Raw genomic sequence first — 19,321 nt, 5'->3', positions numbered from 1 at the left:
TACAACACCAACTTCACATTTAACGTAAATTCATACAAATTGAGTAACAAGGGAAAATTCAAAGTATCGGACTAGTCTACTTATTTTTAATAAGTACTCTTGTAAACCAGCATAAAGTTATGTTACTCAGACACTTCACTTTAATTTGGTGGTGTAGCGTATGTCTAAATTTGGAATATTTAATATGACAAGACACTACTTCAACACTTCATTTCAAACCGGACTTTGAGAAAAATAATTGTATATGATATTCTAACATTTAAAGTAGAGTAAGAGTAACATAGACGACAAATGAATTACCTAAAATGTTTATTCTGTATCTCAATATGCTATTGATTTCGTCACAACTCCTCTCTATTCCTCTAAATCTCTACAATTGATGATGCTCTTGTATACAAGTACTTGTATATATAATATTGTAAGCTAATTGAATTGTAATTAAAAATGATTGTCCACAAAATACGATATCTTGATCGATGAAATACGTGCATGACTCCATGTGGAGACCATATCACCTAAAATTTGCCTCGCAATTTGCATTACTTCCTTGAAATAAGACCTTCTTTTCTGTCCATACTTGGAACATGCTTAATTTGTTTACAACTAATACTTAGTTTTATAACAATGTCCTCAAATTAAATAATCCCAGTTGATATACCTTAGATGTTTCATTATTATAACCCAACTAAAATATTTGTTAGGTACGTTAGACCGCCACTACTATATGATACTCCCTTCATTCAACTCCACAATTTATAAATTGATATCCTAACAACGCATATGCAATTTGCATCATGGTACTAGGGGATGTTTTTTTTTTTTTTTTTTTTGGATGACGAGGGGTTGAATCCCCCCGGGCTCATGCGTTCCCGCACTACCACATGGACCATGTAAGCCACCCCTTTCGGGGACTGCAGTGGCCAAGTGATCATCGCCTCAGCTGGGAGTCGAACCCGAGACCTCTCAACTCCTGCACTTCTGCAAACTTCAAGGTTTAACCCGGCTATCACTGGACTAACACCACTTGGTTTACTAAAGGGATGTTATTATTGGTTGAAAACTTGACAACATTGAAGATGTCCTTGCAACTACTTCTAAAAAACATGGGTCAACTTATAATAACTCTAATATGTTCAATCATCACCACCAATATATTTTTCCTATTTTTTCTTTTTAATTATGTACAAAATAATTATTACATTAATATGATTTTCTACTAAAACGCATACATGTATATATCGGTCTATATTAGCCGTATAACAAAAAAGACTCAAACCTCTTATGCAACATCGAAAATATCTCAATCTTGTGAGCGAGTCCTATATAAGTAAGTCTCGTCTTAAAATGTTGTATCATTATGGCAAAATTGAACAAATTAAAAAAGTATGCACTAAACGTACGTTGAACAAATTGAACAAGCTAATCAAGAGATTGAATAAAGACACAAATTTAGTCCACCAATTACAACGTTATATAAATGCATAGTCACATCAATTAAGATAGTAAAGAACACGCCTTCTTGACTACACTTAATAAACACTAATACCAAGATAAGAAAATCAAGGACCGTTATTACTGCCATTCTAAGTAAAAGAACACGCCTTCTTAGCAAATTAGAGACGTCTTAAAGTAAATGAAAATCCGGTGCACCACAAAAATATGAAGATCCAAATATGAATATACAAGTATAATGTTTTGTATTGAATTTCATCAACAAAGCTTGTAAACTCAATGACAAAAAACGACGGTCCGATTTCGCCGCCTGTAGTTGCCCAGGGCCTTAAACCCTTGTAGCAAATTATATGACCGTCCATATATATCACCCTCGTTAAAAGGATGATATAGTACTATAGCTGGAAAAGTCGTGAATGATCTAGGTTTAAATTAGTTATCATTATACATAGTTGTCATTGTGGCTCCCTTAGAAAAAAAAAAAAGGATAATATGCGTGTTTAGAAGCAAATTACATATATAAATACACAGTGTGTACTCGTCAGTTTCACACAGTAAAACGGGATAAAAACATAACGCTACAAATCGATCAATAACATATTCCGACCATAAAATTGAAATAATTAATAATTTGACTGATTAACATAAAATAATAAAATTAATAAATAGAAGTAAATTCATTCTAAAAATAGAGTTAGTTAGTAAAAAAAAATACAAATAGTTTACCAGAAGTAAGAAGAGCAAGAATTATTATTAGGAGTATGAAAAATCTCATAATTATATTTCTTGGTAGTATTATTATTACTACTACAATGTGCATTGTAGTAGTAATTAACGAGCCTAGACAACCTTCTCCTTTTGACGTATAACGCCTTACGTAGATCGGACCAAACCAACCTCCGTAACCTACGTGCTGACCTAACCCGTACCCAAAACAAACGCTTAACACGAACCAAAGACCGCTTAAGTTTCGCTCCAAAGCTTTGTTTCCGGCTAAATTGGTAGCTCCGAAGGAAGAGTTGTCTCTTTTCTAGGTAGTTGGCTTGGAGTTCTCCATAGGGTTGGTACCATGTTCCGGATTCGGGACGGAATATTGGAACCATGTGGGTCGGGTTATTTCGGGTTATGGGAATGGTTGCCATGAGAGAAGGGGAATTAAGTGTTTGGAAATAAATAAGAGGAATGTGGTTTGGTTGTAAAGGGAAGGATATATAGTGTGGAAAATAATGTTAGGGAATAGTGAGGGATGTATTTAATATATGGGGTGAATGAATTTAATTTTTTAGTTTATGAGTAGATGGAGAATAGGGATTTGATTGGATATTTTTATTGCTTGAAACAAAGGGAATGTAAAGAGGTTGGGAATTAAAGATGTCATATGGCCGACTCCGAAATAATTAGAATCGTCTCTATTTTTTTTCATGAATTCTTGTTTAAGATTAACGTTTTTATTTATAATTTTAAATAATTTAAGAGTATAATATTTGGACTATCATGTCTAAAAGTATTCCAAATAATAATTTTAAATATTAACGTTTTTTCTTTCAGTAGTGATGGCCTTTAAAACGGTTCATTATTTGTAAGAATTGGGTCACAAAAATAGTAAAACTATAAGAAAATGAGGTTCAAAATTAGTTATGGAGTACTATCTTCAAACACATTTTTTGTACATTTGACTATTATCTGAGCAAAGGAACAACTATAAGAACTTTAAATAAGCATTAATCATGTTTTCAATGAAACGGAATTATTGTTTTGAGGAGTCATTGAAACCCTAGATACGTTATTAAGACCATAGTAATCATATATAATGTTCAATTATCCAGTGATTATTGCGTAAGATGGTCTGATACGGTGAGACGGTCCTATAACAAAAAAAAACCATTTATTAGTAATAAATTAACAACTTTTTTATAAAATTGGATCCGTGAGACCGTCTTACCTAATAATTTAACTAATTAATAAGCTGTCGCATATTCATAACACTTGTCTAACGTTAACTAGCCAACGTCGGCGGAGATGATAAGAAATGACACGCATTTCTTACCTACTTTTTTAAGTTTTAACTTCCTACTCTCTAAATAAAAATGGTCAACTCTTAATTAGATAGCTTTAGTCTATATTAGTTGATCATAACACGTTTATTTACTGAATTTTCAAGTGTTTACTGCCCCCTGGTCATTTATCATGACGGTTTTAAAAGTTTTACTTTAAGTTTAAAGTATACAAAACAATATATTTGGCTAATTGGCCATATTGTGTGATTGTTTGGTGAGTGTTTATGATATTAGGTGAGGGTTCAAAACCTCTATCATAAGTCAACATAATTTAAATTTAAATTTTACTAATTTATTTGTTAGGAAACAATAGACTAGAATATTACTTGATTTAACTATTTAACTATATTACTATATTAGTATATTACATCAAATAACATTATCCAAACAATAAATTTTGTAGTTTATTTTCGACGGTACCCGCTTGACTCAATGGAGTATTTTTTGTGCAGTTTTTTAAAGTCCTAGAGGAAGGTGAGAGGGAGATGGGTTCGTAATGTGGAAGCAAGAGGAAGTGTGTGGCCGATGGAGGAAGGGGGTGGGGTCACTGGTGGAGGGACAATTGTGGGGGTGGAGGAGAGAAGGGGTGGGCCGGGTCGATGGTGGGGAGATATTGGCTGGGTCACCGGTGAATAGAGGGTGGTGGGAGGGGGTGAGCGTGAAGGAGGAGATGGGAAATTAGGTATTTGGTTCGTTGACAGGTGAGACAGAAAGATTGGAGTCACGAAGTGAGGTGAGGGGAAGGTTGGGTGAAACCGGTGAAACCCTCCCCGATAGGATAATTTGGGCCCAATTTAAATGAGTCCGTACCGCATTCATAAAGAGGAGATAAAGTCCATTTTACAAAACCAACAAATTTAAATTTAATTGCGAACTCAAACCACAATTACAATTCATAAATAAACCTCAAAAGTAATGTATGACCAAGTCTATAAAGTGAAAAGCAAAATATTGATGTTGCGAAGCAAATATGTTAGGGGCATAGGGTGATGAACAACCCAATTAAATTGCGTGGACGAAAGATTGATTGATAAAATACCTACTACCTTTCAATAAAGTTACTTACGTACTACATATGCTTCCGTAAATTAATTTGTAACCGAACGAATGAATACAAAATGCATGCAGTAACGCAACGGGCCACCACATGAAACTCCTAAAAGCCATTCCTTATAAGTAGTTGTGCTTGTATTTAAAGCCTTTAATTACTTCTCTTCAACATTATTGGCATGACAAGCATGGACGCCTCGTAAAGTAGATAGGATTAAGGATACCATATCTTTTGTGAGATCTTTTATTTGTATGAGAAGTAGCTTTGTAAGCTAATGAATTTAAGCCGCAATTTTAGTACATAATCCACCTTGATGTTACTCTTTTTAATGGGAATATGAAATCGACTAATAAATGGTTATAGGGATTTCGCAAAGGATAATGAAGTAGACAAAGTACAAACTAATAAAATTTGAATAAATTAACTTAAACAGAGATCATTATAAGTAATTGGTCTCATTGGGGTTTATGGACGTGATACAGGTTTAAAGAGGACGATTTTTGTTGGAATGTTGATATCGTCATTTTGACCATTTTGTACCCCAATCCCAACTCGAATTTGTTTGATTTTGTATGCTTGTTTGCTTAATAGCTCATGTTATATAGCTAGCTATGCATAATTTGACTATTTGAGTGATTTGTTTGATTTGATATTTTCTTTTACACGTTTTTGGATATCAGTATTGTTTTTGTTTGTTATTATGTATTCAGATCTTTAAAGAAATCGATGCTGTGAGATAAACCAACAAAGCAAATAGGTCATTAAGAAGACTCGAGTCAATACCGATACAAATGATTCAAGGAACAGGTAAGCAAAGGGTGAGTCTTAAACATACTACCTTGTGCACAATATCAGCCTAGTTAAAGTTGTTTGAAATCCAGCTCGTAGAGCAGAGTTATAATGGGCGAGACTAACGGGCTGTCTAGTCTGTATTAGATCAGCCTAGTGACGAGTCAATAATTCTCTTGTTTATGTTTGGTGTAGGATAAAACTATGAAATAGATCAAGTCATGTCAGGTTTGTGTCCATGTCAACTCTAAGTTGATCAACTCAGCCAATTACACAAACATACATGTCCTTTGTTTTAACCCTAATCCAACCCATTTTGTTTTTAGATTGGTTAGGGTAGAGACTCAAGAGAAAACAGATGTTTGTGTAATTTTTTTTTATAACCCAAAAAAATGATGAATGATAATTTTTATATAACTCATTATTAGAAAGTATATCATTTTTAACCCATTTACCCCATTAAATTCATTAAGCCGACTAATCGTTATAACTCATTAACCCAAAAATAATGTATGATAATTCTTATCTTTAAGCAGATTAGTTAGATTAAGGTCAACTTTGACCTTCAAATAAATGAATTATTCTTGTTGGATTCACGTTTAAAACCCTCAACATAAACCCGATCCATATAACTTTTGTATTATGTCCATGTCAACTCAACCACAAAAATAGGTGAGGATGCCTTAACAGTGTAATTCGAAGGATGAGAGATTCGAACCTCAAACATATCAATTGTAACTAGTATAGATCCCGCGCAACGCATGCGCGGTATAAATAGAGTTTTTATTTTTAGGGATATTATTTATACATTTAAAATATATAAGTACCTTATTAATATTTATTTTTTCACTCCATTGTAGTTTGATATAAAACGAAAAAAAATTGCAATGAAAAGCTAATCAAAGAGAATTGTAAAGTTATGAAATGTGTATTTTTATGAAAATATTTTTATTTTACCATAAAACTAAGAATCATTTTATAAATTTTCTCCAACTATTTTAATGATTTTTTTCCTCACGAAACTAATAGTAAGAATGTGTTAAATTCTCTAAAGTTATAATTATTGCATTAACGAAAATTACCAAATTATATTTTATTGTTTAACACCAATTTTATTGAACAAAATTATAATTTTGAATTTAAGCAAAATATTATAGTTAATTATAAGATTATATTTTAATGAAAAGATAATAGTTTAATGAAAGAAAGTTTTACTTGTTTCCTTAGTTAGATAAATGCATTTTGGAGGAAAAACTAAGAGAATTTTTATTCTCTTAGGGTCCGTTTGGATACAATTTTAGGAGGGAAGGGGAGGGGAGGGGTAGTGAGGGGAGGTGAAGGGAGGGGAGAGAAGGGGAGGGTAAATGAGATGTGGGTGTTTGGATAACAAAAAATATGAAGGGAAATGGAAGGGGAGGAAGGAGGGAGATGAAGAATGGATGGAGGATTGAAGGATGTTGGTGGTATAATTAGAGTCCAAATAATGTTTTCTTTCCAAATCTTGCCACCATTGGAAAGATTATAGTTTGTTCTATAGGAGGGAAAATAAGTCCTCTCATTTCTCTCCCATTCCATTTCCTTTCTCCCATATTTTTTTTTCCAAACAAAGGAAATTAAATCCCTCCCTTTCCCTCCCCTCCCCTTCTCTCTAATTCCTTCAATCCAAACGAACCCTTAGTAGTAGGGGGATGAGTCCTATATCTTCACCTTGATAAACACCATCAGCCATATAATTAGGCTAATTAGAAAACTAGCATGTGCTTGTCCAACAACATTCTAGGGTTTTGGTCCAACGGGCGGGGTTAGGTTGCGGGCGGGACGGGCTAGGCTTGGGGGACTCGAAACGGCCGAGATAGGGGTGGGCCGGGCCGGGCTGCATGCGGGCTGGGAAAAAGGTAACCCATGGGTTGGGCTTATGGCGGGTCCAGGTTTGGGGCGGGTAAGATTCTGGACCCAGAACCGGCCCAATATAGGGGTTGGGCGGGTTGGGCCAAAAGTGACCCAGGTGGCGTGTCGGGCCGGGCCAGATTGGTCCTTATGTTTGACCAGCCGTACAACATACAAAGATACAATACTTGGGTATGACATTTTCCAAACGCTTATTCTAAGCGATGAAGAAGCCCACTAAATAAACATAACGGGAGTATAAAGCAAATACACCTAATATCGAAGGGACTAGTCCACTAGAAAACAATTAAATAGTGAAGTGATATTGCGTACTGGCTACTATACACAACTGAATAAGTGTTCTGGACTTAAAACCTGATTTTAACTCTTCAGTTCTTACAGCTAGATAAGTGTGTTGTTGGGCTTGTCAGTTGACTTTAAAACTTGTTAGTTACTCGAGTTTTTTGAAGCTAAATGAAATCTATGCTTAATTTAATGACTTTTAGATTCAAATCATGGCGAAGAAGGCGATTCAAAATTGAGATTTTACGGGATATACCAATAAGTGATATGACTAATCTTGAGGATTTAGAAATTGCTTCAACAAGCAGCCATATCAAATGAGAACATGTCTGTAATTTTTCAATGAAAATGAGGTGTCAGTCTTGGTACCATCCTCTCACGTGCTTTAAGTAGTAGGGTACATCATTATAGTGGTTTCTAAACGGTGAACGTGTAAGGGTAAGGGTGTTAACGAACTGAGGGACTCAGTGTCACCGGCTGCACCATCTCATTTTCTCATTGGCATAATTACAGGGTTATAGGAATGATCGTAATTACTCCATACTACTAATCTTATTTCATTTCTCCCCCTCTCTATTTTTTTTTGCACTGTTTCTGCAAATGAAGGACGACATTAACCTATGCTTCACATTCCAGCATTAATTCCTCTATTCTACTTTCAATAGACATTTGACAATATATATGTAAAAATAACGCAAGCAACAAACCTGATGAACGGAGTCATGATATAATGAAGTTGGCTCAATTTCGATGCATGTGTAGGGCTTCCTGTAAAACCACGAGACACACCTTCGCTCCAGCATACTCATAGGGGAAATACTATGAACTATATATAGAAAAATCGATACCCTCGGCCTCTTCTACTGCATCTTTAATAAATGCAGACTTGCCATGCAACAGGGAAATCCAACAGATGAAATATCGGTCATCCCTGAGTCTTTAGATGACCGCCTTGTTCAATTCCGGCCAAATACTCTGTATTAGTATAAAATATGTAAATATAGACAGGAAGTACATATTTTATACTAATACTCTGTATTATTAAGGTGTCTATACCGACAAAAGTAACATTATTGACCCAGAATTGCAGACAAAAAAACAGCATAGAAGATTTCAAATGACTATAATCTGCATTCCAAGGCAACCAATTCAAAATTATGAAGTTTCATTCTTCTCTCAAACATGCCACAGGCGGCCAGGTCTTTACTGGAAGTTATATGTTTAGTGCCACCAGAGCCGAGCTCAGTGTAGAGACTGTAAAATGATCAATTCAACAAGTCATGATTCTAGAGTAGTCCACATAATTAAATCCTTCCTGGTAGAACAACATTCAGGTAAGTGAAGGATTATTAACAGGTAAGTGAAGGATTATATCAATTCAGCTTGAATTTTTCATTGTTACATGCACACAAGTCTCGAACATGAGGCCTTTTGGTTAAGAAAGATAGATCAATCATCAATCTAATTACTAGTTGATCCAAGTATTTGTGATTATCAGTAAGTTTCCCTTGTGACGGGTTAAATATTACCCATATGGGTAGATAAGTCAAAAATAGAGTACGTGCCTAGAGAGTCACAAATCATTTGTCTCTATCTACCTTGTGACGGATACTGTTATTGAGTATTTGAGATTATTTTATGTGCCTTCTTATGATGCTCCATATCCATTTTGCCAAAATCTATTGAGTCTTTTTTGCCCTAAATATTCCCAACTAGTGATCATTTTCATAGCAACCCCCTTTTTTTTTCTTTTGGTGGTACGCACACTTCTTTTTTTAGGGTAAATGGAGTCACAAGCGCGAAATTAGGGGTGTACACTGGGGTGGACCGGGCTAGGGGCGGGTTGGGCTGGGCTGCCAATCTATGGCCCAGCCTCGACACTAAAAGGGGTTGGTCTGGACTGTGCCGGGCTGGGCTCATAATGTCAGCGCCGGGCCTGACCCATATTGTGTTTTTTGAATTTTTAGCTGGCCAAGCCGGGCTGGGCTGGAAATTTGGGGCACTGGCCGGGCTCGGGTAGAGGGCGGGTTGGGCTGGGATGACACACGGGCTGGCTGGGCTAGAAAAAACCGAATCACTGATGTAGGCTGGCCGAGCTGGCCTGCCCCGTTGAACAGCTGTAGGCGAAACTATATTATGTCTCGACCGAGCTGGCCCGCCCAGTTGAATAGCTGTAGGCGAAACTATATTATATCATAATCTGTAAATTTTCCGATCATTTTAACTACTCTAACCCTTCTTTTGTTATCTTAAACCATAAAATAAATCATAAAAGTGAGTGACAATACACTTATCTTTTATATTAATAAATTTTGCTTGTGAGGAACGCAAACTTATATAATCTCTACAAATCCTTTTATTTAACATTATTGAAATTGAATATAAAATATCACAGACTTATTATAACCAAGTTAAAATTTGCGGCCTCATAATTTGTATGTTTGCATGCCAAAATATCACAAAAAATCTCAAATTGACAACTTGTAAAAACATCACGAGTGCACCAAAATGAACTATGTGGACTAACACAAGTCCATACAAGTCACTCCCCTATAAGACCTCACTCCCACCTTATCACTCAAAACCCTTCTTTTTTCCCACCCTATCTCTTCTCCCTTCCTTCTCCTCCCTCCATTTTCTCCAAAGGGAGTTGAACACCAAAAACCCCTTCAATTTCAACCCTTAAACCCTAATTTATCATCAATGGCTTCCTCTTCAATTGTTGGTGTATCTTCCATACTAAATTACCAAACCCCATCTTTACAAATCCCTAGAAAATTCCCAATACCCACCTCTAATTCCCTCCCATTTTCCGAAAAATCAGTTTTGAATTCACAAAAGATTCAAACTTTGAGGTGGGTTTGCTCTGCTATTGCCACTCCTAACTCTGTGTTGAGTGAGGGTGCTTTTAAGGGTATTACTGGGGATTTCTCTAAGGATTCGTTTAATGTTCGTCGAGGCGGAAGCGGAAGTGAAGACGATGAGGATGAAGACGAGGACGAGGATGAAGGTGAGTTTGAGGAGTTTGATGACAGTGAAGGTGAAGTTGATGGTGTAGTGGAAGGTAAAGCGGTGAGTGTTGATGAACTTGAGGTTGCAAAGTTGGGTCTTCCTCAAAAACTTGTTGATTCTCTTATTAAACGTGGAATTTCTCAGCTTTTTCCAATTCAGGTATGAAATTTAATTAATTTTTTTTTGTTACAAGTTTTAGGTTTTATGTATTTTTGAGATTATGTTTTGGATAAGGTTATTGTTTGTAGGTTTATAAAGGTTTTGTTTTTTCGGATAGAGTTAGTCTTGTTTAAGACCGTCTTAAGTTTACAACCTAGTCGTTGTAGCTAATATTAAGTGAACCATTTAGCATAGGAATAGCCAATAGGCTGTCTTAAGCTTAAGACGTTCTTAGTGAGATATTCTATGTGGATAAGCTGATGCTTGTTGTTTTATTTGAGATTATGTAGGATTGGATAAGGTTATTGTTTGTAGGTTTTTGAAGCTTGTGTTTTAGTTAATTGTGTGGTAGAGTTAGTCTTGTTTAAGACCGTCTTAAGTTTACTAGCTAGTCATTGTTATAGCTATCATGGAAATAGGCTGTCTTAAGCTTAGGATGGTCTTACATGAGATATTGCAATGTAGATAATGCTGATATACTTAGTTAATTAGCTTCCAAGATATATTGAGTATGTTGAAGGATGATGGGAGAAGGTATGTGTTGAATCGATATGGATTATCCTTAAGCGGATTTTAGTGTTATTAGGTTATTGATTGATGAGCTCTTAGGAATGGTAAGGCTGTACATTGCTCCCCTTACCTCACTTAGGTAGTACTCTGTAACATTTTTAAGGAATAGGGATGATGTATGATTTAAATTGTCTCTGCAAGTCATTCTGGTTTCGAAATAGATTAAGTAACTACATCAAATATATATGACAGACTGACGTGTCAGTTTGCTATAAACAAATGTTATCCATTTTCATAGGGTTATGCTAAGCGTATCGCTGCCCAGATTCATTCCATGCTTTAATGTACTGTACAACTTCAGCCTGTTGTTACCTGTCCTCTAGTTTTTGAATATGTGGCTATTTTTCATTTAGCAGATTTACTTGTTGTATAGAAAGATTAATATGAATGAAGGGATGTACATGTTCTTGTGGCTGTTAGTCCACTTTGATTTGTTGATATGTTTTCTCGCTCTTTGATGCATTGTATTTGGCTTACAATTTCTGGTCTTATACAGCGTGCTGTACTAGTTCCTGCACTAGAAGGTAGAGATATTATCGCTCGAGCAAAAACTGGGACTGGAAAGACTTTAGCTTTTGGAATTCCCATTCTGAAACGCGTTACTGAAGGCCATGATGAAAAGAGTAATCTAAGGTAACTATGAACTGCTTGAATGATGATGTAATTCTACTAGTCTGAGAGCATGGTATTAAAGCACGACTTTTTTTTCCTTTTTTTTTTTGAAGGCGGTTAGGACGGCTTCCCAAAGTTTTGGTCCTTGCTCCAACAAGAGAACTGGCGAAACAAGTTGAGAAGGAAATGAAAGAGACTGCCCCATATCTGAACACTGTCTGTGTTTATGGTGGCGTTTCTTATACATCTCAACAAAGTGCACTTTCTCGTGGAGTTGATGTGGTGGTGGGAACTCCTGGTAGAATTATTGACTTGATCAATGGTAAAAGCCTCAAGCTTGGGGAAGTTGAATTCTTGGTTCTTGACGAAGCTGACCAAATGCTTGCTGTTGGGTTCGAGGAAGACGTGGAAGTGATATTGGAGACACTTCCAAAAGAGAGGCAAAGCATGCTTTTCTCTGCAACTATGCCTACTTGGATCAAGAAGTTGTCAAGAAAATATTTGGATAACCCCCTAACTATTGATTTGGTAAGCATGCTTTATACCGTCTGCGATAGGTAAAATAATGGAAAAATAAAAGAAAATTGGTTAAAATGAAGAATATGTGATGACACTTTTTTCGCGTGAGTTTTGATGCTGAGTTTTATAATCAATGCAGCAAGTCTTTTGGTTAGCCTCTTGTAGTAAGCTTTCTTTAGGTGTGCTTGTTTGATTTATTTATTTATTTATTTATTTGTCTCATTCATCAATTGTAATCTGTTTGTCTGGTAAAACTTCCTTACAGGTTGGTGACCGGGAAGAGAAGTTGGCTGAAGGGATTAAACTGTATGCAATATCAAGTACTGCTGCTTCAAAACGAACAATGCTTAGTGACGTTATTACGGTATGAGGATGAAACTCGCTATTCTGTCTAAAATTAGGTTTCACTGCTTCCATTTTTTAAAATCTTTTCACTTGTGAACTCTGATACTGTTCACCAGGTGTCTTAATATATGATTTCAGACAACTATTTTTGTATTTGAGTGTGTATTTTTTGTCAGATTTGAGGTTTGCACACAAAATAACAAAGCTTTAGTCCCAAAATGGTTTGGCATCGGCCAACATGAATCATCTTCTGAGCCGTTCCATCATTTCATGACATGTGAAGTAGCGAAAAGAAAAATAGAAAAAAAAAAAATCATAAAGGAAGGAGAATGCTACAAAATAGTCAACATAAAAATAATGCTAAGGAAGTCATAAAAATGCGGCTAAGTTCATTTTTCTAAAGACTTGAAAAAATTTGAAATATTAAAGAGTTGCAGACTCGTATGAAAGTGCTCTTAGGAACTACAAATTGATTATGCATATTTATTTTCCTTTCTGGTTGTCCGGACAAGAGCCTTGATAACGCTTGAATTTTCTGCTCAAATATCCATGGTGCTATGCTATAATCTGGATGCTGAAGAGCTAGTTATGCCATTTAATTATATTTGCCCTGTAGGTGTATGCAAAGGGTGGGAAAACAATTGTGTTCACACAGACTAAACGAGATGCTGATGAAGTTTCATTGGCATTATCAAATAGCATTGCGTCAGAAGCGCTGCATGGCGACATATCTCAACACCAGCGTGAAAGGACATTGAATGGTTTCCGGCAAGGAAAATTTTCTGTGCTAGTTGCAACGGATGTTGCTTCTCGTGGTCTTGATATACCAAATGTTGACCTGGTTAGTCTTCACGACTACATTTCAAATGCTGTCTTTGATCTTTATCACACTATGCTACATGTCTGAAGTCTGTGTTGCTTTTCGCCTGCTTATGTTTCTCATTTTGACATGGGAGTCAAACAATATTATTATGTTTGTTTCAAGTTGAATAATGTGATGGCTGATGCTGGACCATTTTACTCCATGTTTGCCTCGTAACACAACAAATGGTTAATGTGTCTTTGTTTAATTCTTCTTCAGGTTGTTCACTATGAAATGCCGAATGATCCAGAGACTTTTGTGCATCGCTCAGGCCGTACTGGACGTGCAGGGAAGGAAGGCACTGCCATTTTAATGTTCACTACCAACCAGAGAAGAACAGTACGCTCCCTTGAAAGAGACGTAGGGTGCCATTTTGAGTATGTAGGTGCCCCATCGGTTGAGGAGGTCTTGGAGTCTTCCGCTGATCAAGTTGTTGCTACTTTGCGCGGTGTCCACCCTGATTCAATTAAATTCTTCACCCCAACTGCACAAAAATTAATTGAAGAGCAGGGAACAGGAGCTCTTGCCGCTGCTATAGCCCACTTGAGTGGATTCTCTCAACCTCCGTCAGCGAAATCTCTCCTCAGTCATGAGCAGGTAACCAATAATCTTGCACCCTGCTGTTATATCAACCCATGTGTATTAATATGAGTAGCAATCATTTTACTACCATCAGTGTCCGTTTATCATATTAGTAGCGACATTTTACTTGGTGAGCTACTGAGCTCTTTCATATCCTTAGTGATCATCTGTTATCGAAATTCGGAGCAAGCTGATCTCATGATAGTTTTATCATGGGATCATCTTGCATGGGACCAATGGTGACCTAGCTTAGTTTAGCCAATCACATATTATTCATAGACTTGTGCATGTTTTAACCAAATTTTGAGTTGTAAACTGCTTATTTTTTTAGTGATTCTAGCAAATGACTTCCTCATTTTGAATATGCTATTATAGCTCCCTGTACAGCACAAACTGTGGTGCATTCCCAACCTTCAGCCTTTTAAAAACAAATTTAGGATTTTCATTTTAACAATTAACATTCAGACATGAAATTTCAATTTCAGGGATGGGTTACATTGCAATTGAGTCGTGATTCAGGTTATTCAAGAGGATACATGTCTGCCAGGTCTGTCATGGGATTTCTATCTGATGTATATCCTACTGCTGCCGACGAAGTTGGAAAGATACAGTTGATTGCAGACGAAAGGGTGGGTTATGGGTGCTGTTTATCTGTTTACAGTATTCAGTTTTTTATTTTGATGTTTATGTTATTAATGTCTGTCTTTATTTCAGGTGCTAGGTGCTGTTTTTGATCTTCCTGAGGAAATTGCTAAAGAGCTCCTGAAGAAAGAATTGCCACCAGGGAACACTCTGTCGAAGATCTCTAAGGTCTATATATTATCTCACGACACTTAATTTAAGTCAATTATGGCAAACTTCTCTTTTTAATATGATAGGAACTCGGCTTCTTTCTTTAGTTTCTAATGACATCCACAATTGTACCGTTGTAGAAGCTCCTTTCCAACTCTTACCATTGTCGCATCATATCAGTTCATCGAATTAAAGACCACTCCTTAATAATAAAGGACCTGCTCATAAGGACTCGAGGAGTGGTCATGAAGAGTTGCTCTTTTAAAAGACGCATATATAAGGGGCAGTTGATGTTAGAACCAATCATTGTGGATGTTGTTGATGCTTTGTTTCCTCACTCTTGATGTGATATTACTTGCAGTTGCCTGCCTTGCAAGATGATGCGCCTCCAAGTGACAATTATGGAAGATTTTCTAACAGAGGACGTGGTTCTCGTGGAGGCATGTCTGACAGAAGAGGCCCAGGAGGAGGATCACGCACTTCCCGCGGGTGGGGTAGGAGTCAGGACTCCGATTTTGAGGACGGTGGCAGTGATTCATTTAGACGAGGTGGTCGCAGCCCAAGGCCTAGCACCAACAGGTGGTCCTCAGGCTCAAGCTCTAGAAGCAGTGGTGATGATTGGTTAATTGGCGGTGGGCGATCAAGTAGATCATCTCCCATGGGAGGCAGGAGGGACGGGTAAGCTTTCTTATTCTTGCTTTTATATAGACCTTGCAAACAGTCATTTGGGTAATTGGGTTGGGTTATTTCAGTAGGTGGTTACCGCCTTACCGGTCAGTTGATTAGGTCATTTTTCGGGTTGTAAAGCTAGTAAAGGTTTTTGCTTGAAATTAGTCAATTTGGGTCGGGTAAATTTGGGGGTGAATCGTTTGGTGCCATTTTGACATGATTTTTGTACATGGCTTGCAGGCAATTTAGTGGGGCGTGTTTCAACTGCGGAAAATCAGGACATAGGGCAACAGAATGCCCTACCAAGCAGTCTTACTAGAACTCTGCCTCCTAACCTACATCGGGCTGCCCGAAGTTTTGCCAGTCTGGGGCAAACAAGTTTCCTGAATGCTGTTGCCGACATTCTGTGCTAAAGGGGGGGTCGTGCTCTGTACGAGCCATTCAGAAGACAAGCAATATGTTGCTGTAACCAGGTAGCGTGATTTTGAAATCCTGTGTAGATCGCTGGGGCTGTACTCACCTGTTTCCGCTGCCATGATCATCTATGTTACTACTGTAGGTCACACAACCAAACATTTTAGCAATTACAGTCAATAGCGTCTGTATTTTTTGTTCTATTTTGTGTATTGTGTTTATGTTCCATATCTTCCCATGTTATGTCACTGAATCAGTACAATTTGATTTAATAGTGTAAGTTACCTGTAAACTAGTAAAGGACGCTCCTGCTCAGTACTAGTGGAATTAATAATCTATTTATGCTGTATATTCAGCCAGTTTGTGCAACTTTTTGAAATTAGAACTTCACGTTTATGTATGATTGTATGTGTTAGTTTTGAGCCCTCAAAAAGACGTGTATTAGTATTACTATATTGGATGCATCCGGACTTATTATCCCGGTTTCTTGTGACAGAGATTGCAATTTGAAATCCGTATCCAACATCAAAACTCTTAGGAATTCAAGCTCAACCTTAGCGCCATTAATGCCGACACGAGGAAATTTGAAGTATGTATGGCGTCGAAATGTTGATGATTGAAGACGGATTTTGATTGCGTATGCAGTGGGGTTTTACCAGGGTAGTAGAGGTAGTTACGACGGTGGTAGGGCGGGAATACCTGAATGTTATGCCTGCATAGCTTATACACGATGTTGAATTAAGATTGGTGATACCGAGATTCGGTTGAAACAGGATGTTCTCGTGAAAGCGACCCCAGATACGGGGTAGAAAAAGTAGTAGGAAAATAAACATGACGCGGTGCGACCTCCAAAACAGCTCAAATTTAAGTATATAATACTCGTATAAGGTTTTCGGGATTTCAGGGTCCCGGAACAAAAAAGTCTGTAAATCATACGGACGGTTCCTCGGGTCAGATAAAACAGCCACACAAATTTCGAGAAGCAACAAAGAACATTTGAGAGTGCCGATACGCGATAAGCGTGTCTTGGTGTCTTGGACGAAAATCAAGTACTCCTTAAAAATAGATGAATACATCTTATTTAGGCAGAAAATCGAATACGGTAACTCATGAAACGACTCCTCTACACGTGGTAGAAAAAAAGGGAGGAAAAAAACTTGACCCGGTACGAGCTCTCAAACGGCTCAAATTTAAGTGTATAATACACGGTTTTTGAGATTTCAGGGTGTCGGAACAAAAATGTCTATAAATCAATCATACGGATGGTTCCTCGGATCAGATAAAGCAGAAACGCAAATTTTGAGAAGTAACAAAGGACATTTGAGAGTGCCCGTACGTGATAAACGAGTCTCGAACGAAAGTCAGGTATTCCTTAAAAATAGATGAATACTTCATATTTAGGGCTGAAAATCGAATACGGTAACTCATGAAGCGACCTCGGACACGTGGTAGAAAAACTAGTTGGAAAAGAAACATGACCCGGCACGACCTCCCAAACGACTCAAATTTAGGTGTATAATACATGGTTTTCGGGATTTCACGGTCCCGAAACAAAAATGCTTGTAAATCATATGGACGGTTCCCCGGGTCAGATAAAGCAGACACACAAATTCGATTTCAGTTCTAAATAACAAGTTATCATCTATTTAACAAGTAACTAGTCTTGGACGAAAGTCGGGTACTCCTTTTAAATAGATGATCGCAAATTCTTACTTGTGACGGGTACTATTCCGTCACAAGCTTACGACGGGTCAAATGTGACCATTTTATGACAAAACGTAACCACACATAAAAAGGTAACATTTTTATGTGTGGTTACATTTTATCATAAAGTGGTCACATTTGGCCCGTCGCAAATTGTGACCGTCACAAGAGAGACCTACTAATAGATGATAACTTGTTATTTAGGACTGAAATCGAATACGGTAACTGATGAAACGACTCCATACACGTGGTGGAAAAACTGGCGGGAAAATAAACATGACCTGGTACGAGCTCCTAAATGGCTCAAATTTAAGTGTATAATACACGGTTTTCGAGATTTCCGGGTGCCGAAACATAAATGATTTTAAATCATACAGACGGTTACTCAGGTCTGATAAAGCAGCCACGCAAATTTTGAGAAGTAACAGAAGACATTTGAGGGTGGCAGTAGGCAATAAGCGAGTCTGAGACGAAAGTCAAGTACTCCTTAAAAATAGATGAATACTTCTTCTTTAGGATTGAAAATCGAATACGATAACTCATGAAGTAACTCCGGACACGTGGTAGAAAAACTAGTAGGAAAAGAAACATGAGCCGGTACGACCTCCCAAACGGCTCAAATTTAAGTGTATAATACACAGTTTTTCGATATTTCCAGATCCCGAAAAAAATGTTTAATTTGTAAATCATAAACACAGTTCCTCAAGTTAGATAAAGCAGCCACACAAATTCGAGAAGTAACAGAGAACATTTGAGAGTGGCAGGACGCGATAAACGAGTCTCGGACGAAAATTAGGTACTCCTTAAAAATAGATGAATACTTCTCATTTATGGCTAAAAATCAAATACGGTAACTCATGAAGCGACTCCTGACACGTAGTAGAAAATATGGGAGGAAAAAAACATGACCTGGTACGAGTTCCCAAACGGCTTAAAGTTAAGTGTATAATACACGGTTTTCGGGATTTCAGGGTCCCGGAATAAAACGTCCATAAATCAAACGGACGGTTCCTCAATTGAGATAAAGCAGCCATTCAAATTTTGAGAAGTAACAGAGAACATTGAACGGCGCAGGAACGCGATAAACGAGTTTCGGACGAAAGTCAGGCACTCCTTAAAAATAGATGAATACTTCTTATTTAGGCCGAAAATCGGATACTGTAACACATGAAGCGACCCAAGACACGTGGTAGAAAAACTAGTAGGAGAAGAAACACGACCCGATACAACCTCTCAAACAGCTCTATAATATAAGGTTTTTGGTATTTCCGACTCCCGAAACATAAATGTTCGTAAATTATACGGACGGTTCCTCAGGTCTGATAAAGTAGCCACACAAATTTTGATAAAGTGCCAGTAGGCAATAAACGAGTCTCGGACGAAAGTCAAGTACTCCTTAAAAATAGATGAATACTTCTTCTTTGGGGTTGAAAATCGAATACGGTAACTCATGAAGCGACTCCGGACACGTGGTAGGAAAACTAGAAGGAAAAGAAATATGATCCGGTACGACCTCCCAAACGCCACAAATTTAAGTGTATA

General features: G+C 37.2%; 2 protein-coding genes across 2 annotated transcripts; one reads left to right on the top strand and one right to left on the bottom strand.

The window, feature by feature from the left end:
• Window positions 1–1,927: 1,927 nt before the first annotated feature.
• Window positions 1,928–2,703, bottom strand: LOC141621117 (uncharacterized). The gene has a single exon (XM_074437817.1). It carries the CDS (start codon window positions 2,592–2,594, stop codon window positions 2,175–2,177), a length of 420 nt encoding a protein of 139 aa, XP_074293918.1. The 5' UTR covers window positions 2,595–2,703; the 3' UTR covers window positions 1,928–2,174.
• Window positions 2,704–10,035: 7,332 nt separating this feature from the next.
• LOC141622116 (DEAD-box ATP-dependent RNA helicase 3, chloroplastic-like) lies at window positions 10,036–16,444 on the top strand. The gene is made up of 10 exons (XM_074438163.1): window positions 10,036–10,710; window positions 11,777–11,913; window positions 12,006–12,420; window positions 12,677–12,775; window positions 13,373–13,597; window positions 13,838–14,215; window positions 14,686–14,829; window positions 14,915–15,010; window positions 15,354–15,670; window positions 15,902–16,444. Exons 1-10 carry the CDS (start codon window positions 10,243–10,245, stop codon window positions 15,978–15,980), a joined length of 2,358 nt encoding a protein of 785 aa, XP_074294264.1. The 5' UTR covers window positions 10,036–10,242; the 3' UTR covers window positions 15,981–16,444.
• Window positions 16,445–19,321: the final 2,877 nt, after the last annotated feature.

Source organism: Silene latifolia, chromosome X (assembly GCF_048544455.1).
Source record: "Silene latifolia isolate original U9 population chromosome X, ASM4854445v1, whole genome shotgun sequence".
Classification (NCBI taxonomy): Eukaryota; Viridiplantae; Streptophyta; class Magnoliopsida; order Caryophyllales; family Caryophyllaceae; genus Silene; species Silene latifolia.
Note: the sequence above shows the minus strand (reverse complement) of the source record. Positions and strands in the feature narration are given on the sequence as shown.

Coding starts and splice junctions, on each gene's coding strand:
- LOC141621117 (XM_074437817.1), bottom strand. CDS start 2,594: ATGGCAACCATTCCCATAACCCGAAATAACCCGACCCACATGGTTCCA.
- LOC141622116 (XM_074438163.1), top strand. CDS start 10,243: ATGGCTTCCTCTTCAATTGTTGGTGTATCTTCCATACTAAATTACCAA. Junction 10,711..11,776: donor CTCAGCTTTTTCCAATTCAG/GTATGAAATTTA, acceptor GGTCTTATACAG/CGTGCTGTACTAGTTCCTGC. Junction 12,421..12,676: donor ACCCCCTAACTATTGATTTG/GTAAGCATGCTT, acceptor ACTTCCTTACAG/GTTGGTGACCGGGAAGAGAA.